General features: G+C 40.1%; 1 protein-coding gene across 2 annotated transcripts; it reads right to left on the reverse strand.

Moving 5' to 3' along the window:
* Positions 1-792: 792 nt before the first annotated feature.
* On the reverse strand, positions 793-14,901 carry LOC147860035 (casein kinase 1-like protein HD16). Of its 2 annotated transcripts, XM_087324225.1 has the most exons (17): positions 14,714-14,901; positions 12,810-13,102; positions 12,593-12,718; positions 12,315-12,388; positions 12,149-12,218; positions 12,005-12,060; positions 11,837-11,908; positions 11,660-11,754; positions 11,516-11,582; positions 11,289-11,418; positions 10,975-11,193; positions 10,764-10,894; positions 5,899-6,073; positions 5,665-5,755; positions 5,200-5,357; positions 1,824-2,012; positions 793-1,741 (listed from the first exon to the last, which is right to left on the reverse strand). In XM_087324225.1, the coding sequence occupies exons 2-17, from the start codon at positions 12,894-12,896 to the stop codon at positions 1,682-1,684; spliced, it is 1,800 nt and encodes a 599-aa protein (XP_087180351.1). In that variant the 5' UTR covers positions 12,897-13,102; positions 14,714-14,901; the 3' UTR covers positions 793-1,681. The 2 variants fall into 2 exon arrangements, with proteins under 2 accessions (XP_087180351.1, XP_087180350.1); XM_087324224.1 differs by lacking the exon at positions 14,714-14,901 and having other exon boundaries at positions 12,810-13,121.
* Positions 14,902-27,681: the final 12,780 nt, after the last annotated feature.

Genomic DNA, 27,681 nt, shown 5'->3' on the forward strand with positions numbered 1-27,681 from the left:
GAGGCAAAGAAAAAACATAAATGATGTAATACCAACTTTGTAAGACTAGAAAAAATGCACGAAGATCATTCATGCTCAAAAACATTATAGTTTTGGAATCTTAACGACATCTTGAATATTATGCAATATATCTAATGTCATCCTTTGCATATGACAACCATATTGCCCCATGGTAAGAGTAAATGTGATAACAAAATTATCATTTCTTGAAACTTCGCAAAAGGGAGATCTTTAGATAATTTAGATTTTGAAACAAGGCATTACATGCTGAAGCACAATCTGAAACAAGACACTAGGAAGTTTAAACATCCTCACAAATGGCTATTGATTGGTTCACACAACAATGAGTTTGATGTTACATTTATTGTACATAATTCCGATGTGAGACAATGCATAAAATTATTTGAAATCCACAAGATATTTTTACTCTATGTTTAGCTGTTGGAAAACTAGAAGTTATTTCACCATATTTTGAAAAACCCAAAATATATTTTTGTACAATACTCACCAAAGGTCATCATTTCAAGAGACTTACAAAAAAGCTTAAAGATATTTATCAAATAATTCAATCCTAGATGATTCTGGGTATCGATTTAAGCAAAGTTCCAACAATGGGGATAATACAAACATTCAGAGTCATTCAAAGTTTGACAATAGAGATACATGTTGCAAAAGCCATTAACTTAAAAGTAAGACATTACAACATAGATGTCCTTGGTCATCTCTTCAATCAAGTTAATCGCAGATATATCTACATCACAGCTATGGGTTTCCTCAATGACATTAACATACTGAAATTTAGGTAAGTGCTGTAAAAAAGGCATCACATACTTTGTGGCTCATTCCATTCTTATAAGTCTATATTCTGGAAGTTGACATACTACATACGATATAGGTGACTTCAATACAAATCCTGAAAGAACTCATACACATTGTTCCCTAGGTTCCACCATATCCAAATAGCCTCATCATCAATTAAGAATCCCTATTCAAAGACTCATAATCGGGTTTGTTTATAGTTGTGTTTAGAATGTGTGCTAGAAACCATGCTAAAGTGAAAAGTTTGATAATGTATTGATCGCAAACTCATGACCATATGCTAGTGTCTGAGATTTCTCTGCCCTTGGCAATCAAATATATGGTTATAACATCATTTATTGCCCCATGACTCAATATGCTTCCATTCCAAGTGTGGTTGCCATGACGACACGAGAGATTACCATACTACTAATGTTACTCTCATGGCCCTAGTATGCTATGACAAGGCTTTTATAGAGTTATTCTCAGGTCATCATTAATGTAAATTTCTGTAAATATAGAGGATGGAGAATAGATTACTCCATGATCCTTTCCAATGACCTTTGAATTTGTAACCAATCATTTTTCTCAATGTATATGTATAACACAATTAAAATAAATCGACCATATTTTCATTAATCACCTGATACACAAAAAATACTTTTCATGAATTGGCAAAGATGATCTCATGTTTAAAGTAACTTTAAACCATGGGATTTCATCATATAAGCTCTCCGCCCACTCACTAAGCACATGCCCCTTCTTTCAATCATCATCACATGATTCTGCATCCATTTGCACTCGTGTGTAAGTAAATCTCAGTCTTTACAGAGACAAAGCTTACAACAAGCCACTTGTGGATGAGGTAAAAAATACCAATGCCCTATGATACAGTGCGTCCATAACATACGGATGCGATATAAAGATTTCTTGACCACTTTTCCTAAAGAGAAAAAGAAATAGATCACATTATTTATGAACTAATCAATCATTCATAGAAACCAAAACATAATCAACAAACCAACCTTCACGTGAGCACTTGGGAATGCTGAAGTACGCAATGTCTCCTGTGTCTCATCTGTCAATTTCTTTCTTGGGATGCTTAGTACAAAAGCAACTTGGTCACTTGTGGCTGCAGTGGCTGTTATACGATAACCGGTCTCCCATCGACGATGTATACCCTCACTGGGATAAAGAAAATCAAGCTCCACAACCTAACAATATCTCACAACCCCAAAAACCATAAATATTTCTCGGTTTAAATACATATAGGTTGAGATTCAGTGTTACTATATATAGTAAGCCTAAAATTTCAACAATTATATTAACCAACATTTATTACAAAAATACAACCAACAGATTGAGGTAGGCAGATATACACGACTACCTCTAGAAGAGAGAATTTGCCAATTGTGTCATCAAGGAGTGGAATCTGAAGAACACTATGTTTGTCATTGTAGTGTCTTTTATGAAATCAGAGGGAGATACCATTGCCTCTTTAAACAAGGCTTTGGCCCACTACGCAAGGTAATGGAATATGAGGACCAACGATGCCTAGGACTTTTCTTGCTAGAGCTCAAGAGACATCGGGAAAAGTTGTTGAAGAATACAGCCACACAAGCTCATCCACAAAGAACAATCACAACTTTCTTTAGCCCCATCACTCCTACTAATGCTACAAGTCCATCAGGGGATACACAAATGGGCTCTAGACCAGGACATAACAAAGGGGTTACAATTGATCGGGCAATAACAATTTGCCGTGCACGCAGGCCCCGGCCCCATGGACCACGACCTCGACACCCTTGTCATCGATAGATAAAAGCCATTATCTCCTGCCATCGTAGGTGCTTCCCTCGCTTCGGAGACATTTCCATTCTGGATCGACCTATGCTAGAGACCTTTCGAAGACAAAAGCTACAATATACCTAACTTGAGGATCTCACATGTGCCAAAAACCAGATTCCCTCGTTTCTATTCTTTGCATCTTATTTATTTTATTTTGATTTGTTCTCAAAGACAAGACAACACTCAAGATGTAATCTCTTATTTGGTCTTATAGGCCATTTTGGCCTCTTAAAAGATGTTAATATATCTTTCTTTCTCTTTCTCTTAGAGATAGATAGAGATCATTTTCCTCGCTCTAAGATATTGCATCATAATTGGATTATGCACAATGCTTTTGTACTTGATGGTAGACATGGAGTTAAAGCATAAGTTGATGGAAGTATTGATGTGACAATTTTGTTTATTGGAGCAAGTTGAAATTCTTTCCTAATTGGAGTGTCTGTCTTGCCTATTAGCAATTCAACGTGTCCCACTATCCATGTTGCAGTGACACCACTCAATTGTGGTACCATTGGTGTGTTTTTCACACATAATTTATTGATATAATTGTATGTTTTCACAAAAAAGAAAGATATATCGAGAAAGGCAGGCACAAGCAACCTCCCATAAGGAGAACCTTGGCCTTGTAAATAACAATCGGCATGGTTCGGTTCGAGTGTGTCAAAACCGAACCGAACCACGAAACCATTTAAACTGAAACCGTTTAAACTGAACCGTTTGAAAAAATCCAAACCATTAAATTGTTAAAACTGTGATTTTGTGGTTCAATTTCGGTTTTCAAGTTAGGTCAAAACTCAAAATTTCAAATTTCAAATTCAAAGTTTAAAAATTTTCAATTTTCAAAATTAATTTTTTTATTATTTCAAATTTTAAGTTTTGAATATTTTAAAGATTTTTCCTAAAATGTGAGAATTAGGCTTAAAAATGAAAAGGTTGTTTAAACAAATATTTAAAAAAATCAACTGGCAACCCTAAACCATCAAACTGCTTAAACCACAGTTTCAAACCATTTAACCGAACTATTTGCCCCCCAAACTGAACTGAACTGTTAAAAAAAACTTGAACTTGAAATGAACTAAACCAAGCCGTTTTAACTGTTAATCTGTGTTTCGTGGTTCGGTTTGGTTCAAACCGAACTGTTGCCAATTGTTACTTGTAAATGTTACTCCTAGGTATGTGTAGGAGTGTGTATATTCTACCTTTTCCTCTCCCAAGAAGAATTCTGGTTCTGAACTTGTTACCCATGCTTGAGTGGTGTTAAACACCATCACTTTAGTTTTATCCAAGTTTATCGACAAACCTTTGTTCTTACAAAATAGTTTTAAGTCATTTCGATGTCTTTGTAGTTCCTCCCGAGAGTCAAAAATCAGCACAATATCATCAGCATATAGTAATATTTGTATAGCTATACCCACTAGGCATGCTCCCAAACCCCCGAATCTCTCTTATGTAATGTGATACCTCATCTATATAGAGATTGAAGAGAGTGGGCAATAGTGGGCATCCTTGCTTCACTCCGATTATACTAACCACCGCATCTGACAAACCCTTGGAAGACTGCACATTTGCTGACATGGATTCATAGAGTGCATAGATCAATCCCCATTGCATATCTGTAGGGACACCAAGGGATTCTAGCCGTTGCATAAGCCAAGCACATGGCAGTGTCAAAGGCTTTTCGGAAATACACAAAGTAGCAATAAATCCTCTTATTATGGGCTCTGCCCTCTTCGATAAGGGTTTGGAGGGTCAATATGTGATCCAAAGTTGTGAACCCCTTCTGAAAGCTTGCTTGTCCATCTGCATGGCAGCAACTCCACTCTGCCCATATACCCATTTGTAAAAGTGACTACTAATCTCTTGTAACATTGCCACATTGAGTTTGTTAAATGGCTATCATCTAAGGTTGAACAAGAATGGAAGGAATGTACCTCTGATTATGGATGATGGCAGATCTTGAAATGTAGTAGTTGGCAGCCTAAATTACTACTTCTAGCAAAGGTTTTCATTTGGAAAGTACTAATTGGGGGCATGCCTTTGGAATTAGCATTAAAGAGACGTGAACTAACAAAAAGCAATTGCTTCTTTTGCATTATTCAACTGGAAGACACTAATCACTGCATACAATCTCCAATTGCTTGTCAGATTTGGGGTTACGTTTCTTAGATTTGGCATGTTTTGTCATGTTTCTATTTGATGCCAAGATAGTGGGTTTTTGCACAATTCACACAACTTGACCTGAACTCAGAGATGGAGATCGTTTTCTTCTTTCTAAGAAGTTAGGGATTGTGTCATAATTAGGATCTACGCAAAGCTTTTGTATTTGACGGTAGGCATGGAGTTAGTGCATATCTACAAACGCTGAAGGGAGTATTGATGTTGAAATTATTTCCTCACCATAGTGTTTGTCTTGCCTATCTGCGATTTAACATGTCCCACTACATGTGTAGCGGTGACACCACTCAGTTGTTGTATAATTGTAGTGTTTCTCCCATACATTTATAAATATAAATGTGTAATTTCACCAAAAAACGAAAAGAGAGAGAAGCTAACTTGATCTGTAAATCCAGCATTTCGGGACATCACAATCCCCCACCGGTTTCCAGCTATAGTCATTGAAGTGATATGGAATCCTTCTTTCCACTTTTTGCTAATCCATTTGAATGGAAACGCTTCACTAACTTTGTATGACTGTTGAGTAAATGGTGTTCCTGTAACATATATGAAGAAAAGTAAAAAGAAAATATCTCTCTATCTCTTCAATCTTAAAGTGATTCCTTTTGAGCCTTGAAAACAAAAAACATGGCTTTATGCGTATGCGTGCGTGTGTATATACAACACGTGTTTTTTTCCAAGAAATTTTCATTATTCAACATTCATGTCGTCAAAATATCACCAAAGTTTTCGATTTTTTGCTTATTCTAACGTCAATCACATTCTTAATGCAATGCATATCAAACTATAAGTTTAGTAAAAACCCCATTTTTAGCCCTAAACTAGAAAAAATGTTTTTTGTACCTTTTGACATGACCATCAAAGCACTGCCATTGTCAGAACCAGAAACAGCACTGATATAATACTTCTGTTCCCATTGTTCCATGATCCAATCCTATCAAGTAATTATTGTTGATATCATGTATTTTTCTTTTTCTTTATTTACAAAGAAATAGAAATAGAAACTTCTTTATGATCTCTTCTCTTTTGCACTGCTGACAAATGTAACATATGTACTAGAATCAAAGGAACAAAAACCTTATGGAAAAACATGTGGGATAATTCGTAAACTTGTCCTGTAAATCCTGTTCCAGCATCCATTATAAGAGCCCACAGATTTGCACTAGAAGCTACACTACTGATATATAGTCCATCTTCATGCCCTTTGTGAACATATTGGTGTATGCGTGCATCAGCAACATTGAAGTGGAACCTGCTTAAATAAGCACAATAAGATAAGTATCATAACCATCAACAACTTGTAATTGGTTTATAGATTATCCTTCATATTTTATGATGAGACACAACTATGACAGTTTTATTCATTTGCCAAAAATTCTTTGGTTTCATATGCTTTTTGGCCTTTCTGGGGACGATAATCTTATTTACTTACTTTCTACTGCTTTGTGTATAGAAATAAATATTATCTGCGGTCAGTACTGATAAGAATAAGTTGAGCTCATGTTACGATATGGCACATCTGAATCTATAGGCCCAGTATTAAATCTTCCGTAGCAACGAAGCCCAGCAATATTTTATTCCATGTACTAAAGCTATAGTTGTGCATAAGATATTGTTGTAAGAAGTATAGCGCATCCATCAGAAACTAAGAACATTATTATATTAAATGGTGGTAAAAAAAGGTAGTGTCTTTGGCATTACCTGTTTAAGTATATTTTTTTGCTATAATCTTTGATTCATCATGAAGAAGATTGGATTTTAATCAGTACCATTTCAAGGGGTTACTATTGACGATATGCACAAACAATCAATAACACAAAGAAACTATGGATTAGACAGATTAAAATTAATGGCTGAGGCCTAAGTACAATGGACATATACACTCATGTGCTCTTGAGTGAGTAAATATAGATACAATTCGATCGGTATAGAAGGCCCCGTGAGTCGTGGGCTCTAAGTCTTCTTGATGGATGGAGAAGACACCCATGACTCACAACATGAGAGGGTATGCTGGACAAAGGGTGGTTGGGCGGTATGCTCAACGGGTCCAAATACTCCACCTGGTCATCCTTCATGTAGTCAAGGAGCGTTGGTCACGCGAGTTCGAGTCCAATCGGAGATCCACCCTAATCATAAAAAATTTCAGTGGTGTAACAGGTAGGAAGGCCATTACAAACAATGGGTATACAAAATCAAAACTGTTGAAGGCAAACCCAAGTACAAGCCAAGGCTGGTTGCTAAGGGATATGCCCAAAAAGAGGGCATTGATTTCCAAGAGGTTTTCTCTCTAGTGCTTAAGATGACCACACTACATGTCTTGTTTGCTCTCATGGCCACCTTGGATTAGGAATTATTCCAAATGGATATTAAAACAGCCTTTTTGCATGGTGATTTAGAAGAAGAGCTGTACATGAAACAGCCAGAAGGATATGCCATTCCTGAAACAGCGCATCTGGCATGCAAGCTGAAAAAGAACTTATATGGGCTGAAACAGGTTCCCAGGAAATGGTATAATAAGTTTGATTCATTTATGCTCAAACATGGGTTCAAAAGAAGCCACGCAGACCACTGTTTGTACACTAAAAAGGATGAAGATGGCAACCCAATTATTCACGTATTGTATGTAGATGATATGCTGTTGGCAGGGAAGAACAAGAGCACTCGCAATGCTCTAAAACAGCAGAACTCTGCATTCTCAATAAAAGACCTTGGGGACGATGAGCATATTCTTGGTATGTGAAAAAAAAGGATATGCAGCAGTATACTTTGCATTTATCCCAAGAAAAGTATGTTGAAAAAGTGCTGGACAGATTTAATGTGGCTGATGCTAAACCTCTTGGAGTGCTATTGCAGCCACATGTTAGGCTTTCCAAGGATGATTCAGCCAATTACATGAAGAATGTTCTATATGCATCAGCTTGTGGTTCACTTATGTGTGCTATGCTTGCCACTCGGCCAGACATTGCTCATTCAGTTAGAGTTGTTTGCAGGTTCATGGCTAAACCCGGTAGAGCTCATTGGGAGGCAATCAAATCTATCTTGAGATATTTGAAAGGAACCAAAGTTAAATGCCTATGTTATGGAAAGGGTCCATTAGACTTAAAAGGATTTTGTGATTCAGACATGGCAGAAGATGTGGATACATGCAAGTTCACAAGTGGCTATGTATACACCCTTGCAGGTGTAGCTATTTCATGGTGCTCTAGACTTAAGAGGATAGTTGCACTATCTACTACAGAGGCTGAATATATTTCAGCAACAGAGGCTTCCAAAGAAGCCATTTGGTTAGTCCGCTTGTGCAATGAGTTTGGATGCCTAAAAAGGCACCTTTTCTTGGATGCAATAGCCAAGGTGCCATATGTTTGGCAAAGAATGCAATGTTTCATGCTTGCACAAAGCATATGGATGAGAGATACCACTTCACCAGAGAGGTGCTAGAGGATGGCATAATCACTTCGATCAAGGTCAATACTTCACAGAATCTTGTAGATACCCTCACAAAGTGTCTACCCAGGCACAACATTAGCTATGTATACAGATGGTCGGAGTTATTTAGCTTAAAGGAGCCTCTTTGGTCCTTTAAGTGGGAGATTGTTGGGAATAAAGGCTCCAAGGACTCTCCTGTTTTAGTATATTTTGACTCTTTAATGTGAAAGCTCTCTCTGAGAGCTTTCTAGACATACTTTTACTATATCTTTGGCCCCAATTTGAGGGTTTATCGGATTTACATTATTTTTATAACTTTTGTTCATTGGCCGTGTGTGAACATGCCAAAATGATTGGTTGCAAACCTCTCATAATAACATAGGAACTTTTAGCAGCTAGGGTTTTCTCTCCATTTTTCTGCACAGTTTTTCTACTTTCTCTAGCATGGGTAACAAGATCAGAACCAGAATTCTTCTTGGGAGAGGAAAAGGTGGAATACACACGCTCCTACACATACCTAGGAGTAACATTTACAGGACCTAGGTTCTCCTTACAGGAGGCTGCTTGTGCCCGACTTTCTTGTGGATATGCAGCCCTTGGTGCTCTCGAGAGACAATGTGCACATTTGCAGTTCCAAGAGCCATGGACTAAACTATGGTTATTTGATACACTTGTCACACCAACTCTTCTCTATGGAGTAGAAACATGGGGACCGAGTCTTAACAAGGAAAATCATTGAAAAGATTTAGAGAGACCTTTAGTGTCAATGATTGCTCGCATGATAAGGAGCAAAGCATCGGTGCCCCACGATTCCGGGCAGAGATGGGAGCAGCACCTATAATAACTGAGGCATTGTTCCGATCAGTGACATTTATCCAACGTCTTTGGGAGCTCCCTAAACGAAGGTACCCAAGGTTGGCACTTGCATCATCAAGACAACTGGCTGAAAATGGAGACACTCATTGTTGGTATGTTTAAATGCAGCAATGGTTCGAGTCACATGGCATGAGTATAAATGCACTACCCCCGTTCCAATATAGCTTGGACTGTCCCCACCTAAATATGACCAAAGTGGACAAGAATAGAGTGATCCGAACTGATATTATTAACTTGGAAAACAAGATAACATAGATCAGCCCCAAAATACCACTTGGTACAAAGATGGCCCACTATAAGACGCACTTCTTACTTCTTACATACATCGGAGGATGGATTCGTCATCAGGCCACCTTATATGGGCATACATCTATCCTATGCGCTGCGTAGTGTGATAGGGCAGCTGCGAACTTCATCACATCAGCTACAGATTGAGGTAGGCAGATATACACGACTACCTCTAGAAGAGAGAATTTGCCAATTGTGTCATCAAGGAGTGGAATTTGAGGAACACTATGTTTGTCATTGTATTGTCTTTGATGAAATCAGAGGGAGATACCATTGCCTCTTTAAACAAGGCTTTGGCCCACTACGCAAGGTAATGGAATATGAGGACCAACGATGCCTAGGACTTTTCTTGCTAGAGCTCAAGAGACATCGGGAAAAGTTGTTGAAGAATACAGCCACACAAGCTCATCCACAAAGAACAATCACAACTTTCTTTAGCCCCATCACTCCTACTAATGCTACAAGTCCATCAGGGGATACACAAATGGGCTCTAGACCAGGACATAACAAAGGGGTTACAATTGATCGGGCAATAACAATTTGCCGTGCACGTAGGCCCCGGCCCCATGGACCATGACCTCGACACCCTTGTCATCGATAGATAAAAGCCATTATCTCCCGCCATCGTAGGTGCTTCCCTCGCTTCGGAGACATTTCCATTCTGGATCAACCTATGCTAGAGACCTTTCAAAGATAAAAGCTACAATATACCTAACTTGAGAATCTCACATGTGCCAAAAACCAGATTCCCTCGTTTCTATTCTTTGCATCTTATTTATTTTATTTTGATTTGTTCTCAAAGACAAGACAACACTCAAGATGTAATCTCTTACTTGGTCTTATAGGCCATTTTGGCCTCTTAAAAGACGTTAATATATCTTTCTTCTTCTTTTTCCATTCTGGATCGACCTATGCTAGAGATCTTTCGAAGACAAAAGCTACAATACACTTAACTTGAGAATCTCACATGTGCCAAAAACCAGATTCCCTTGTTTCCTCTCTTTTCATCTTATTTACTTTTATATTTACTGTGTAATATTTATTTTATTTTGATTTGTTCTCAAAGATGAGACAACACTCAAGATGTAATCTCTTACTTGGTCTTATAGGCCATTTTGGCCTCTTAAAAGACGTTAATATATCTTTCTTCTTCTTTCTTCTTTCTCCTTACAACAACATCGAGTCAAAACCAGTTCCACCTCATGATAAAATGAATGACATACAAAGAGACATTTGGAAGGTTTTATTCAAAAATGTTCAAACAACCTTGGATTCGTGCAAGTTCCTAAATGTTTAAAACCAATCACAGATAAATTACATAAAAATAATCTAGAAATATAGAAGCAAGTTACCGCTGTTTCATAGCTTTCCGGAAGTTATACACAGTAACCCATTGGGTTGCTGGCATTCCGACTCGTGTTTTCTTCTTCGGTTGTTCATCCTCAGCGCTCTCCAGAGACAACCTTGGCCTCTTCTCTCCAGCCTAGAAGAAATTTACATGTGTCAAAATCATCTAAAGATCTGAAACTTTATTTAAGGCACAAACAACTCTAAATCACTTACCTTCATGGCACCTTCTGTAAGAATTGGCCTGACAGCAGGATCTGGACTAAGAATTGAATAAAAAATGTTGATCAACCTCGCATAATTGGGCTCCTCATCAAACTTCATTTCAATCACACTATCCAGAAACTTCTTGAAGGGAACAGGGCATAAACAGCAAAGAGTATCTGAAGATGTGTCCATCTTCTTCTTGCACACCTGAAACCCTTTGTTCTCCCCCTGAAGTAAGTACGGCAACTCGTCAGAGTGTTAAGTACAAATGGACATATATTATCAGAATATATCGAAGTTGTTCAGAGAAAAGCAATTAGGACCTGAAACCCCTGCCATGGAAGACGCCCCTGAAGAAGAAATACCAAAGTATATGCTAGAGATTCAAGATCATCTCTCCTACTTCCTGTTCGACCGAGATGTGCATGAACACTTGCATATCTTACAGTTCCTCTTTCATGATAAAGAAAACAAAATGTCATAGAAAAAACATAAATAAAAAACGCCAAACTTGTTAAAAATCTTGTTTTTACTCCCATTGCAATTATACCTAAAAACAAATGGCCTCTGGTCATATTCAACATGCAGCCCTGTGGTAGAATTCCTCCACTTCGATGCTGAAAAGCAATGAAATAGTCAACAGGAAGGATTAGAATTAAGAAAAAAAGACACATCAAAAGACTGTCACTTGTACCAAGGCCAAGGTCTACAAGAAACAGCTTCTTTTTATCGATTGAGCTGGGGTGTCCAAGAAGGAAATTTTCCGGCTTCACATCTCCATGAACATAACTGTATAAAACAAAGAAAATAAATATTTGTCGTGTTTACAAGAAATAGCAAACACCTTCAAGATATTCATATTTTACTTTACCCTTTCGCGTGCATTTTCTGCAAAATTGAAAGAGCCTCAACAGCAATACATGCAACCATCTCCATAGACATGCTGTTCATCGAGAATAAATTATTACCTTTTTTCTTTTTGTCTCAAACTCTTAAGTTTGTTTGTATTTATTTCTTGGGTGAAGAACTAGATACTTACGACTGGTTTGAAGACTTCCATACATCCCACAAACTAGGTCCTAGCATGTCCATAACCTACAAATCAAAATACAACATATGATTTAATGTAAGGGTCACAATTTAATTGGTTTTTCTCCAATCAAATCCCAAACATCAATCTTACCATAATGTAGAATTCACCTTGTCGGCCTTTGTAATGCACACGGGGAACTCCGTAGCAATCATTTAGTGCACTGTAATCAACAGAGATTTAGATAGAACTACTCTGATGATGACATTCCGACAAGGCATGTAAATGCAAACAATAATGGCATGAGAAAAGTGTGTACTTGTAGACTTGCCACTCGTATGGTGGACCACTGTTACAGCCTTTGCTCTTCCGGTGCTCAAATTTAAGAGCAACCTGAATGCAACGTTGAAACAAGCTAATGTTAATGAGATTTCTTATGTATCAACTTTAATATTTAATGTATCTATTGCATGACATGGTTCAATACATATCTTTACCACATATTAAAGATTGCATGTGGAAATATCAATATGTATTCATCATAGATACAAGTGCAAGAAAGATATGTTAAGAAAATAGATGATTTAATGTTATGACCTCTGCAGCATGAGGGCCAGATAGTTCTGACACATGGTGTATCCGACTACCAACAAAAACTTGACCAAACCCCCCTTTTCCTAGCTTTTGATCTATTCTATATATGGGAGAATTACCCACTTGAACCTGAAAGACACACAACATTAAGATAACATTGAAACAAATAAACACAAAAAATACATATAGATAAATGATGGTGGAATTATAGAAACATAACCCTATCAGGAATGGGGGACGAGCTTCCCTCTTCTTCATCTGCAGGCATCTGATCAACATTGTTCTTTGCTGCGCTCTGTTCTTCCATACTTATAACTTATGTGACACAACCTGTGATGGTGACGGTGATGCTATATAATCGAGAGAAAAATGGTCCAGCTTAATTAATCTTGTAACTTGAAACCCTAACATGTAGAAGATCTTCAATACAGTGGAAATCTCCAATGCCAAGATCTTTATGTACTTAGAGGCTCAAGTCGTAGCTTCCAAGCAGGGGAAAGCACCCAGTATGTTCTATCTCCAATGCAAAGACCTTAATATATATAAAGGCTGAAATAGTGAGAAACTGATCTAATCCAACATAATTAAACATAATCAATATCATTTATTAGCCCAAGGTAGATCGTGCATAGTAGAGACATCAAACTCCACAATTGCCACATGTATAGGGGGTTTCATATCTCAAGGATACGAGAGAAGGAGAAGCAAACTATGAGGAGCCCCCTTTTATATATTAAAGTCATGTGTCCTTTCCCGCTCAAATATCTACCAATCAAGCCTATTCCCCATCAAATTTGGCTCCTAATCACATTACAGGAATGTCTATAGCTGCTAATTTTTTTGTGCCCAAATCTGGTCTATAGCTAGCTTTCTTTTGCCTCCTAATCTCGTCCTTACAGTGATGTTCATAGCTGCCCAATATATCTTCCTAACCTCAGTTGGTTCCTAATGTGTCATTAATATGATGTCCATAGCTGCCCAAATACATGCCCATCAGCCCTATTCCTAGCCTTTTTGACTCCTAATCATGTCAAAACACGATGCTCACCAATAGGGCCAACTTCTTGCCTTATTTTCTCTATTACTAGTCTCACTTATCTCCAAATCCCATCATTAACAAGATATCCATGGTTACCTAAGTATCAGCCCAAAATATGTGATAGTTTAGCATCTATAGCTACCCAAATATGCATGCCAAAACTGCTGATTGGAACTATTCAAGACTCATTTGGCTCCTAATGAGCATAATATCCACAACTCTGTCAATCAGACCTATTCCTAACCTCAATTGGCTTTTCATAAAGCCATTAGCACGATAGCAACAGCTGTCCAGATGCATTGAAACATATATCACTAGCTACATTTGGCTCCTAATCACATCATTAACATGATGTACATAGTTTCCTAGGCCCATTTGGCTCCTAACCACATCATTAACATGATTTACATAGTTTCCTAGGCTCGTTTTGCTCCTAATCACATCATTAACATGATGTACATAGTTTTCTAGACTCATTTGGCTCCTAATCACATCATTAACATGATGTCCATAGCTGCCCAAATACCAATTCCTACACTCAGTTGGTTCCTAACCATATCATTAGTATGATTTCCATATCAACCCAAAGTTTTAACCGAATATCTGCTCATTGGGCTGATTGTGACAAGGAAGAAAGTAGGAACTATTTACCATCAGATGGCAAATTGTTCAAAGGATCTTAAAAGCTTTTGGCTATTTGTATGATGGCCAAGGATTTTAAAATATTTGCCAAATTCATTTATGATCAATCGAAGAATTACAAATAATATTTGCCAGGAAAAAGTTCAATATTGAGAGGCTTTTGAAATATGACCCCAAATTTATATGGTTTTACAAGGCTTCATATGTAGAAATTCGCCCTAAAACAGTTACATTTAGTAAAGTTCAAGGGATTCCTTATTTCCTACCATGACGTATTTCTATAATTTGATTTGAACAAGAGAAAAGAGCATGCAAGGAAATGCTTAATGTGATAATAAATAAATAAACAAGCATAGATCTTCATCTTAAAGAGGAAGAGAAAATGTTTAGATCTTAAAAAGGTGGATAATTTTAAGGATGAAGAAAAAAACAATAGCAAAAACCTGAGAGATTCGGAAAGGTAAAGATAATGGTATAATTGATGTTGATGTTGATGCTGATGATGAGGAAGAAGCACCATAACCAGTCACAATCCAGAAAAAGCTCTATGAAATTTGTGAAGGAACAGAGCAAATGGTCATACACGGGGGAGAGAATCTCAGACACAGAAACTTACTCAAAGATTTACTTTAGTCCAAGTATCTCCTTGATTGAAATGAATACATGTAAAAACAAAAAGCAAACTCTTCTATTTGATTATTGTCATTTTACATTCATTTGTTTTGCTTTTCTTGCTTTCCTGGAGACCAAGAGTGTGATTTAGCCCACAAGAGTGTATGGCATATCGGGCACCCACGAAACCAATACAATATATTGTTGCAGAACCATTTCACACCAATAAATGCCGGCAATTCGCGGATCAATCTTCGGCCACGCGGACAAAATGTGTTCTGTTCTGAACACGATGAAGAGGAGAGAAAGAAAAAGCATGCCGCTCGCATGTAAGAAGACGAGGGCGAACTCCGAAATGATTTGTTTTATTATCATATCCTCGAATATGGAACATGACCCATGGAACCAAAAAATGGAAATTTTCACATGGTATTTTGGGTTGAATAATGGCTCTCCATGTTCCACTAAGTTTACCAATGCACATTGTGACTCGGATTATACATTTTGACCATGGCACAAGTATGCCCGGGGATAGGACTAGAATGACAATCTGTGAAAAGCAAACTTGAAACTGGAGCATTGTAAAAGAGTGTGAGACAACAACTCGCGAAGATGTTTGTGCAAATACATGCATGGTCATTCTCCTTGCCAATGTCCTATAATGAATGACCCTTCTTAGATTGGAGCGAGTGTGAGACAACAACTAGCGAAGATGTCTGTGCAAATACATGCATGGTCATTCTCCTTGCCTATGTCCTATAACGAATGACCCTTCTCAGATTGGAGAGTGTGTGAGCTAAGTCAACTCGATGCAATGGTGTAGACGATGATGCAAATTTCCTGTTTGCATAAAAATATTGTTGTGTTGTTTGATGCAATATATGCAATAGAATATGTGAAACTTGAACCTCTAGATCTCTCCCAAGTAGTGAGCATCATAGTTGTTAAAAACACATATTCTATGTTTAGAATATGTTTTAAAATACTTTAAAGTGTTATACATGTATTTTATGTTTTAAAATTGCCATTTTTATATTATTTCACGTGTATTTAACATTTCCAAAAAGCTAAAAATAATAATAATTTTAAAAATATTTTAAAATTTACACGTATTTTATTTGTAGAATACGTAGTCTAAGTATTTGTTTAAAAGGTAGAACATTGTTAGAATACTTAGCATACATATTATATTTGGTACATCTTTTGAACTTTGAAGTATTTGCTAAAATATGTCATCTACATATAACAAAAGCATGATAATTGTGTTGTCATGAGAATCCGTTGAGCAAGACCATCAAGAACCTCATCGAAGGCCCAAACCAAAGGAAGATGGAAAGTGGGGTAGCTCGAAAATGCTCACATCCGATGTCAAGTTGCGCATGGCAAATGGGTCAATACAACGACCCGAAGGTGTTACGTGCATAACAATAACCTGATCATGAGATAAGTTTTTCGTAGTTTTTCCTAATTTTATGATAAGTACGTGTGGATTGTAACTGATCATGAGATAGTTGTTACGTGCATAACCATAACTTGATCATGAGATAGGAATGAGAGTATGAATTTTATTTTATATTCAATTCTACGGTGTGGGATAACTATTAAGTGTGTTATCACTTGACCACTTCACATAAAGAAGTCAAGTGTAAACACATTAAGGCCTAGGGTTTCTGCCTATGTAAGGAGTGTTGACATATCAAGCTCAACTAAGCTTAGACATTTAGTTAACCACGTAACTTAGTAGTTACCTAGATAGAATCTAGTTATTAACTACTCACATAATCAGACACTAATTAACCCTTAGTTAATTACCTAGTTATTAACATGGTATCAGAGCGTGTGCTTTAGCACATCCACTAAGCCCATCCGCCTCTACGAGATTGTGTGTTCGAGACGCCGACAACAAATCCGGCTATCCGCTACCATAGTGCCGCTACGTAGCACGTGTGCGTGATCAAAGAAAGAAAAGCCAAAAAGGAAGACACTACATCAACATAAACACACAAATGGGTAGCTTGCTCCATAGTGAAAAGCTAAACCAGAGCAATTTCTCATATTGGGAGTACAAGATGAACCAATACCTAGTCGGCCAAGGGTATTGGAGCTACATCAACGATGCGCTTGAAAACAAACCTAACATCACAAACGCCAACTACCCAACATGGGAGCAATGAGAAAGTCAGGTAATGTATTGTTTAGCAACATGTGTCAACAATCACATGCTTAGCCACATTCGAGACACCAAGACGCCTAAAGAGGCGTGGGAGAACTTGAAGACAATGATTCAACTTGTTTAAGGACGACAATTGTAATAACCAATATCATTAATCCTAAAATAAAGACATAAGTGACACAATCATACTGAAAATACGCGTTAGCACCCATCCACTCCCGTGCCAAAGTTGACAACACAGACGAGGAATCCCGATCTGTCCCATACTAGCCAGGATCTCCATGTCAGGACCTTGGTAGATGACTACTAGTCCACATCAAAGAGAGTTTCGTCAGAACCACTCATGGGGCTCTCCTTGACTAAGGAGAGTATCCCCTATTTATAGGACCTAAGCCATGTAATGACATCTACCTGACCAATCATGTGTGGGGTACCCAATGACACACATTAGGTCCGTCCAATAAAGCTAACGACTCAGGTATTACAGTATGATAGCCCCCAAATAAGCACATCTAAACCAATGAACATTACATATTGCCCCCCTCTGTTTAATTGCACTCTTGCAATGGGAAGTTAGGAAAATGTTTGCGTAATGTCTCTTTAGTCTCCAACGTGCTGTCTTCTTCCAATCTATCCTTCCACTTAACCTTATTGCGATGAACAACCTTTGACCTTAGGTTTCTCGACCTATGGTCGAGGATATTCTCAGGTTCATGTGGAGCAAAATGATCATCCTCCAATGTCGATAAATTAGATGATGATACAACATTATCATCATAACCAATCGCCTCCTTTAATTGACTCACGTGGAATATGGGATGAACCATAACATTGGAAGGCAAATCCAAACGTCGATAAGCATCGGGACCAATACGTTTTAAAACTTTATATGGTCCACCGTACCGTGGGGCTAATTTTGCACACAGTCCTGTTCCCAATGTTTCCGAGTCGTTAAGAACCCGTAGAAAAACCTGTTGTCCTACGTGGAATTCCCTTGGTTTTCTATCATGATTAGCATAAAAGACATTTCTGTCCCGTGTCATCCTAAGGTTTTCTTCTGCTAGCTTATGTGCTTCAATCATATCAAAGAGAAAATCCTTTGCACTATCCAAAGCATGCGAATCAAACGAAACATCAATAGGAGGACGTGGTGTATAACCCTACATCAACATGAACGGACTGTATTTTGTTGATGTATGCTTAGAGCTTTTGTAGGCAAATTCCACAATAGGAAGGTAAGTCTCCCATAATGAGGGTTTTTGCGCTACATATGCTCTCAACATATCCTCTATTATCTTATTCACTCTCTCAGTCTGCCCATCTGACTAAGGATGATCAGAAGAACTGAGACTCAAGGTTGTTTGCAGTTTATACATAACTTCTGACCAAAATGTACTTGTAAACTTGGAGTCTCGATCACTTACAATCTCCATCGGTAGACCATATAACCTATAAAGATGTTTATTGTGGTAATTGTGGATTTTGTTGGAACGAATCTTGCCATCTTGGTAAGTCGATCAACAACCACCCAAATGGCATTATTTCCCTCAGTGGAACGAGGTAATCCAACTATGAAATCCATGGATATACTTTGCCACTTTTCAGCTAGAATATCGAGAGGTTGCAATAAGCCAACTTTTTTCTATCGCTCGACCATAATGACCTGACATTGTGGACAACGTATAACATAGGACTCTACCTTAGGTTTCATTTTTGGCAAAAAAAACCTAACTTTAATTAAAGCTAATGTTCTTTGCACACTTGGATGTCCAACAGAAGGGGCATCATGACATTCATATTGAATTTTATTCTCGATGTCCTTTATGTGTGGTATGCAAAATCGAAGTCTTGCATCAACTCTGCCCATCTTGCCTTTCGACCCTCAAAATTCTTTTGAGAGAGGAAGTATTGCAAGGATTTGTGGTCCATTAAAATAGTACATTTACTACCATACAAATAATGTTGCCATTTTTTAAAGGCATAAATGATAGCAAATAATTATTTTTCTTGAATTGAGTAATTTCTTTGGACCGAATCCAATTTTTTGCTTTCAAAAGCAATTGGTCTCCCAATTTGAAATAATGTAGCCCCAATAGCATAATCACTTGGATCCATCTCAACTACAAATGTTTGATTAGGATCAGGTATAACTAAAGTAGGTGCATTCATAATTAATGACTTCAACTTATTGAAGGTTTCTTCAAGAGATGCATTTCACTCAATAGGTTTCGTGGACTTTCTTGTAATACCCTTCAATAGGTCCGTAAATGGTGTAGTGTAGGATGAATAGTTTTGAAGAGATCTTCTTAGGAATCCAACAAATCCTAAGAAAGATTGTAGATCCTTAACATTTGAAGATTGTGGCCAATTTACTATTGCTTCTATCTTAGATTTATCGATAGAAACACCCGACCTAGATATGTGGTGTCCAAGATACATAACTTCCTTTTGAAAGAAATCACATTTAGATAGTTTGGCAAATAGTTTGTATTCACGAAGCTTGTCCAAAACTATTCGGACATGACACACATGATCCTCAAATGTGTTACTATATACCATGATGTCATCAAGGAATACCACCACGAAATCGCCTAGCTGATCTCTAAATATATCATTCATCAATTGCTGGAATGTGGCTAGAGCATTAGTCAACCCAAATGGTAGAACCCGAAACTGATAATGACCATAACCAGTTCGGAAAGCTGTTTTGGAAACATCTTCTTCCGAAACCCTGGTCTGATGATAGTCCTATTGGCATCAAGAATCCCTTCAAGTTTGGAGGAGAACGCAATTGTGACCATTGTCATTGACTTGACAATATCGTCTTGCATTTTACGGAAATCATCCCTCGTGACGAATTTGATATCGTCATTAATATCCTCATCACAGACTGGAGATATTGGTCGGTCGTCCTCATCTCGCATTGGAGAAATTGGATGACATTGACGGGTGGGAGATGTGGGATGTGTCACAAAACTTCGATGGTTGGGAGATGTGTGATGTGCGGAATTGCGAGAGGAGGAAGCCATGAAAAATAAGGAGAGTTGAGAGCATAAAGAAAGAAGTATACTAAAGTCTAAAGTACTAAAGTGTGTTATAAAAGACTTTAGAATTTGGATGAGGAAGTGAAGAGTGATAGATCATGAGAGAGTGGGAATACTTATATGCCCAATTTTCTTAAGTCGTCGAGTAATAAAGATCCCCTTAGATATGTCCAATTTAGGCATTTATCCCCTTTTCATCGATAGAGATTCCTAGATTAGACATTAGAGGTAATACCTTCCCTTTTAGGAAGTCGGTGACCACCTCTTGAATGCCTCCAAACTAGGAAATTCTCCCTTTTTAGTTATGAGAATTCATAGTTTAGAGTTTAGGGATAAACATCCCCTTTTTGGAAGTCGGTGGGGATAGTAGGTGACTTCATTCAGGATCACTGTGCTAACCAAATAATGGTGATGATCATCCCAATAATGAGGATCTCTTCACTCATCATCCCAATATTCCTCCCATCCATCTCATACTCATGATCCCCTCTCAAACACTAATTTTTTTCTTATCGAGCTCTCCTTCGCATCGATTAATAAATGATGATGATCTTATGCTTATAATCATATAATCATCGTTATAATCAACTATATAATCATCCATATAATTCAAATGCACCCGTAGTGATGGATGATTATAGCCCTTTGATATAATCAAATGGTGGATGATCAATTGATTATTGACATTCAACGATCATCACTCTAATTTTATCAGCCAATCTTGATAACATTGATTATCAATGATCATTATCCATATATATGATGATCATCAAGTATTTCATCGAAAATTAGATGATCAAGCATCACCTATAGTATTTTAGGTGGCCGACCTCTTGATATGCGATCTCCACACGTAAGGCCGCCTCATGGGCATGTCCATCTTGATGAAGAGGTTTTTATTTATGGTGCTTTTATTTTAATAAATATATATTGAATATCTTAACGTATAAACACATATAATAATAATAATAACAATAATTTTATAGAACTCTTTTTTTCTTTTACTTAAACCCCTTGCTTTTTGGTCCATCAATGGATTGAACTCAATTGAGCCTTTCTTAGGGATATGACATGAATATACTAACCAACCCATCACAAAGATTTTGATGTCAAACCCTCAATATTTTTATTATACATAACGTCATACAATACATCGCACATCAACACATCACCGCAAATGGACTCTTTGTGGCATTTTCGACACTCCCCCAATCCATTGTTTAACATACCTTCATCCGTAAAAAAATAATCATATTTTCCTATACTATAGCACACAACGTGAATCCAATTGAAAACATTATTTTTTAGGATTAAAACCGCTTTGATACCATATGTAATAACCAAGATCATTAATCCTAATGTAAAGACATAAGTGACACAATCATACTGCAAATACGTGTTACCACCCATCTGCCCCCCCCCCCCCCCCCCCTGCCGAGTTGACAACCAGGATCTCCATGTCAGGACCTTGGTAGATGACTAGTCCACATCAAAGAGAGCTTCGTCAGAACCACTCATGGGGCTCCCCTTGACTAAGGAGAATATGCCCTATTTATAGGACCTAGGCCATGTAATGACATCTACCTGAACAATCATGTGTGGGGTACCCAATGACACACATTAGGTTAGTCCAATAAAGCCAACGATTCAGATAATACAATATGATAGCACCCAAATAAGCACGTCTAAACCAATGAACATTACAACAATCTTAGCAAGGGAAAACCCTAATTTGTTCTTTGAACTTCAATCAATGCTATTAGTTGAAGAGAACCATTTCCGAACCAAGACCAAGACTTCGGAAGGACCAATGTTCTTCTCGAATTCGGATGGTGGCTGAGGACGAGGTTGAGGCGGTAGAAGAGGTCGATTCGGCCCATCTCACAAAGGGAACTCAAACCTTCGACAAGAAGACGGAAGCCATCGAGGAACCTTCGGAAGAAGGGGGAGTTTGAGCGGACAAGCTCAACTGGATCTGGATAGGCTGAACAAGATAGAGCCATATTGGTGTCCGGATCAGAGAGACGGATCAGGATGAACCGCTAGGCTGTTAGAGACTTAGAATCTAGCCTAGTACGTAGGCATACTTTTAGGAGTTAGTGCCAGTCGTTCGTATGAGCATTGTGACAGGAATATGCAGAATATTGCTCGGCCACAACCGAGTCTTAGGATCAACCACACAGAAAGATGGGAATAGGAAGAAATGCACGTATACACACAAACAATAGAGCAAGAGAGAGTACATAGAATGTTTACGTGGAAAACCCTAAACGGGAAAAAAACCACGGGAGCCCACAGACTCCAAACTATCACTATGTAAAGATTACAGTAATAAGTCACAGAGGCAACAACCTCGTGCTCTCAATCTTCGCCAACATGCGGTTACAATAGAGACTGTTCAAGGTCTCTCTCTCTCTCTCTCTCTGCTATGCTCTGTACAAATGTTACACCAACAACTCTATACAATGATAATGACAACACAATCATACACACACACTCTGTTTGCCCTAGGTCATATTTATACTAATATGACTTTCGGGCTATTTACAAATATAGGCACAATAGGCTAACAGAAACATATTTACATATATGTCCCTTCATCCGGTGAGAACCTCTCGCCGGACCTGCGCCATCCGGTTCTCACCGGGCCTTCATCATCCCATCCGGAGGGACCGAGATGCTAACAAACTCCCCCTTCACTCCGACATGGGATGTTTGGTTAGTCCAATTCGCTTCCGGCATGCGTCCAGCTTGTCGGGCGTCAACACCTTGGTCAGCATATCTGGCCCATTCTCCTCCATGTGGATTTTCGTCAGCACGAACTCCCGATCTTCTACTCGCTCCTGGATCCAGTGGTACCTGCGCTGGATGTGCTTTGTCCTGGAATGATAGGCAACGTTCTTTGCAAGGTGGATGCCACTTTGATTGTCGCAATAGAGTCGATATTCCTCTTGCCGGATCCCTAGCTCTTCAATGAAGTCCTTCATCCATAGTATTTCCTTGCCGGCTTCCATAGCTGCCATGTACTCCGCTTCCATGGTTGACAAAGCAACCATCTTCTACAGCCTCGACTGCTACGAAACAGCTCCCCCCCCGTATGTCATGGCAGCATATTCGGATGTGGACCGGTTGGTATCCGCATTAGCCGACATATCTGAATCGGTGAAACCGTTGAGTTGGGGTTTACAGGAGCCGAATCGGAGGCACATGCTCGAGGTGCCTTTCAAGTACCGGAGTATCCATTTTACCGTGTTCCAGTGTTCCTTGCTGGGATTGCTCATAAACCGGCTTACCACTCCGACTACGTATCCGATATCCGGTCGGGTACACACCATTGCGTACATTAAGCTCCCGACGGCAGAGGCATATGGGATCTTCATCATATCCGCCTTCTCTGCCTTCATCTTCGGGCTTTGCTTACCGGATAACCTGCAGTTTGTCGGGAGTGTCGATCTGATCGGTTTCACATCTGACATGTTGAACCGCTGAAGCACCTTTGTCACGTACTTCTCCTGTGACAACCACAATTGCTTCTTTGATCGGTCCCGAATGATATGCATCCCCAATATCTGTCTTGCCGGACCCAAGTCTTTCATTGAGAAGGTCCGGTTCAGATGCTTCTTCAGCGTCCGTATCTTGACTTGGTCTCGTCCGATGATCAACATGTCGTCCATGTACAGGAGGAGTATCAGGAAGTTTCCACCTTCAAACTTCTTCACAAACACGTAGTGATCGACATGCATCTTGTGGTATCCTTGATCTGTCATGAAGGAGTCGAACTTCCGGTACCATTGCCGGGGAGCCTGCTTTAGTTTGTATACGCTCTTCTTCAACCGGAAAACCAGGTGCTCCTTCCCTTTCTTCACAAATCCTTCTGGTTGCTGCATGTAGATCTCCTCTTCAAGGTCACTGTGAAGGAACGATGTCTTCACGTCTAACTGCTCTACCTCAAGGTCCATGCTTGCCGCTATGCTCAATACTGTCCGGATGGAAGTCATCTTTACTACCGGGGCAAATATCTCGTCGAAGTCTACGCCCTTCTTCTACTGGAACCCCTTCACCACGATCCTGGCTTTGTATCTCGGGGGGTTGCGCGCATCTGCCGATTTCAGCTTGTACACCCATTTGTTTCGGAGTGCCCTCTTTCCTTTTGGCAACTCCACCAATTCATACGTGTGGTTCTCATGCAGGGAATCCATCTAATCTTGCATGGCACTCAACCACTTGCGGCTATGGGTGTCATCCTTCACTTCTTTGAAGCTTTCTGGCTCCCCCTCATCGGTCAGCAACACATGCTCTGCATCCGGAAATCTCTGGGATGCTCTTCTTTCCCGGAGAGGATATCTCCGTCCTCGGTTTTCCGTAACCGGCTCCTGTGTCTGTTCTTCATCCGAATCCGATTCGGGGTCTTGTCCAGTTCCGGTTTCAACTTCTTCTCCTTCTTCTGCCGGTTCGGTATTCTCATTGTAACCGGCCGGTTCTTCGAGTGTCAACCGGCTCTTAGCTGGGTAGGTCCGAATCTCATCGAACCGATCCTTACCGGTCGACTCGGAGTTCATTATCTTCTTCTCCGACTCCCAGTCGGCAAGGGTCTTGTCCTCCATGAAGATAATATCTCAACTCCGGAACACCTTCTTGTCGACGGGGTCCCACACTCGGTAACCGAACTCATCATCACCGTATCCGAGGAATATACAAGGCCGAGACTTTGGATCCAACTTTGCTCTCCGATCCTTTGCCACATGCACGTAAGCGAGACACCCGAACACCTTCAGATGTCGGTAAGACACTTCCTTACCGGTCCACACTCTTTGTGGCGTGTCTCCGTCCAAGGGTACTGAGGGTGATATGTTTATCACGTACGTCGCTGTTGTCAGCGCCTCAACCCAAAACGTCTTGGGTAACTTGGCATGTGCTAGCATACTCCGGACCCTCTTCATTATGGTCCGGTTCATCCTCTTGGCCAACCCGTTTAGTTCCGGCGTCTTTGGCATGGTAAATTCGAGCCGGATTCCCTTCGAGCGGCAGTACTCCTCAAACTGCCCCTTGTATTCGCCTCCGTTATCTGCTCAAACCGCCTTAAGCTTCCGGCCCTCCAACAACCGGACATGTCGGTCACCACCTACACCACCAAGATCAAGGAGATCTGCGACGCGCTCGGTTCCATTAACGTGATGGTGGACGAGGACGAGATGGTCCAGATCTGCCTCGGTGGTCTAACACATCGGTATGGGCCAATCCGGACAGCGGTTTGCATCCAGGAGAAACCATCGTCCTTCTTCGACCTGCAATCGATGCTCATGGTCAAGGACACCTAAATTGGACAACCGGATGCTGTACACGGAGGTGGATCGACCCCGTGGGCGTGGAGGATGAGGTGGGTTGGCTCGCAATGCAGGCGATTAATAAGAGTAGAACTGGAGGCACAGAGATAGTGCCGACAGCAATTCCGGACCCTCCACTAGTAGGGGGAGTCAAAGCGACGCCGGAAACCGGCAATCAAAAGCTGACACAAAATGCTGGTATTATGACAAGAAGGGCCACTAAGAGAACAAGTGCTGGAAGAAGCGCGCCGATTCGGATATATCCGGATCTGGCAAGGTCGGAAAAGGGATCCGACAAAGCTCGCACTACGCTGAAGGATCGGAAGGTTTCAGAACCGGTAAGACCAGAAAAGGGCTAGACTTTGTGATGAAGCACAAGGCGAACTAAATGAAGAAGACCACTTCTGGATCGGAGGAAGTATGGTACGTTGACTTCGGAGCATCAAACCACATGATGAGCCACGAAGAATGGTTCTCGTTTCTGGAAAAGCCAGACCAACCGGGAGTTGTCGAAACCGGAGGCGACACTCCTCACCTGATTGTGCATGTCGGAGAAGTCCCTTTAAACCATGTCGGACAAAAGGGAAAGCTGATGAACGTACTACATGTTTCGACAATCACAAAGAACTTGGTGTCGGTTGGGCAGATCATCGACTAGGGGATGCAGGTGCGGTTTACGCACCTCAAGTGCTTCATTGAGGAAGAGGGCTAGATTATTGTGCAAGGGCACCAGGACGGGAGGATGTTCATCCTCAACACCAACGACGTAGGCACCACTTTGTTCACAAATGGTCAGAAGATCGAGTCAGATATCGATTTGTGGCACAAACGGATCAGCCACGTCAACTATTAGAGGCTTCAAGACCTGCAATCAAAACAAGTTGTTTTCGGATTGTCAAAATTTAGTGGCCGAAAGGCCCAAATTTGTGAAGCCTGCCAGTTTGGGAAGCAACACCGGCTTCCGTTCCCCACCGAAAGAAACTGGAGCCATAACAAGCTCGATCTAATACATTTAGATGTATGGGGACCGACATAGAATGTTAGTTTTGGCGGGAGCCGACATTTCATCTCCTTCATCGACGACTACAACCGACACACATGGATCTACCTAATCGAAAGGAAAAGCGAAGTTTTCAACTGCTTCCGGAACATGCAAAGTCTTGTGGAATGGGAAATGGATAGGAAGATCAAGTGCCTGCGGTCAGATGGCGGAAAAACATACTTTTCCGGCCAATTCAACAGTTATCTGCAACAAATGGGAATTCGGAGAGAATTCAGTTGTAGATACACATAGGAACAAAACCAGTAGATTGTGGAGATGGCACATGCAATGCTGGAGGAGAAGAGCATGCCCAAGTTCTACTGGGCCAAAGTGGTCCGGATATCCGTGTACATCCAAAACCGGATCGGGGATAAGGTGTCAGCACATGAGTTATATTTCGGGTCGGAGCGGAATTTAAGGCACCTTAAGATATTCGGTAGCATTGCATACGTGCATGTGCCGGATGAGAAGCAGAGAAAGCTGGACCCGAAGTCGGAGAAGTGTAACCTTGTCGGCTACTCACATTAGCAAAAGGGTTATTAGTGTTATAATCCCCGAACAAAACAAGTTCGAGTGAGCAGAGATGTCGAATTTGATGAGTCGGCATCATGGTACTCTCTACCGGCTCCGAATTCCAACTCCGACGTGATTCCAGAGGATGAGGCTAGTGAGCCCGAAACGATCCGGGCAGAAGATAAAGACGGATTCGGAATGACCAGTCCGATGACGAGCCAACGAGTAGTGGAAACTCGACCGTGCTCTCCCCATGCAATGAACTGAGGAGATGGTTCATGCACAATGAGAAGGGGAAGAAGAAGATGCCGGAGTATGACACCGGTAGAGACGAGCCGGATCGAACGAATCTGATTCCGAACAGATCGAAGATAGACCTTCGGAAGAGAAGTTCGAGTCAGCCAAGAAGGCCAAGAAATCAGCAGAGCAAAAACTGCACCGATCAACCCGCTAGAAGAACAACGAGTACATGGTGCATCACTATGCGTACATGACGAAGGTGGCGAAAGTGCGTGAGTTGGAGAGCTACACAGAAGTGGAAAAAGTCGCATAATGACATGTTGCTATGGAGGAAGAGATGCGGGCACTTGATGCTAACGACACATGGGACCTGGTTGACTCTCCTTGACATTGCAAACCGATCGGTTGCAAGTGGGTCTACAAGGTCAACCGATACAAGGCTCGGTTAGTGGCCAAAGGATAC

Source organism: Azolla caroliniana, unplaced genomic scaffold, assembly GCF_043228905.1.
Source record: "Azolla caroliniana isolate FFs.n. ecotype wild unplaced genomic scaffold, voAzoCaro1.0.p SCAF_9, whole genome shotgun sequence".
Classification (NCBI taxonomy): Eukaryota; Viridiplantae; Streptophyta; class Polypodiopsida; order Salviniales; family Salviniaceae; genus Azolla; species Azolla caroliniana.

What these genes read in the sequence shown, in the direction of transcription:
- LOC147860035 (XM_087324225.1), bottom strand. Translation starts at nt 12,896, where the DNA reads ATGGAAGAACAGAGCGCAGCAAAGAACAATGTTGATCAGATGCCTGCA. An exon ending in TTCCATGGCAGGGGTTTCAG is followed by an intron (nt 11,194 to 11,288) that starts GTCCTAATTGCT and finishes TACTTACTTCAG; the next exon opens with GGGGAGAACAAAGGGTTTCA. An exon ending in ATGCTGGATTTACAGATCAA is followed by an intron (nt 2,013 to 5,199) that starts GTTAGCTTCTCT and finishes AGATATTGTTAG; the next exon opens with GTTGTGGAGCTTGATTTTCT.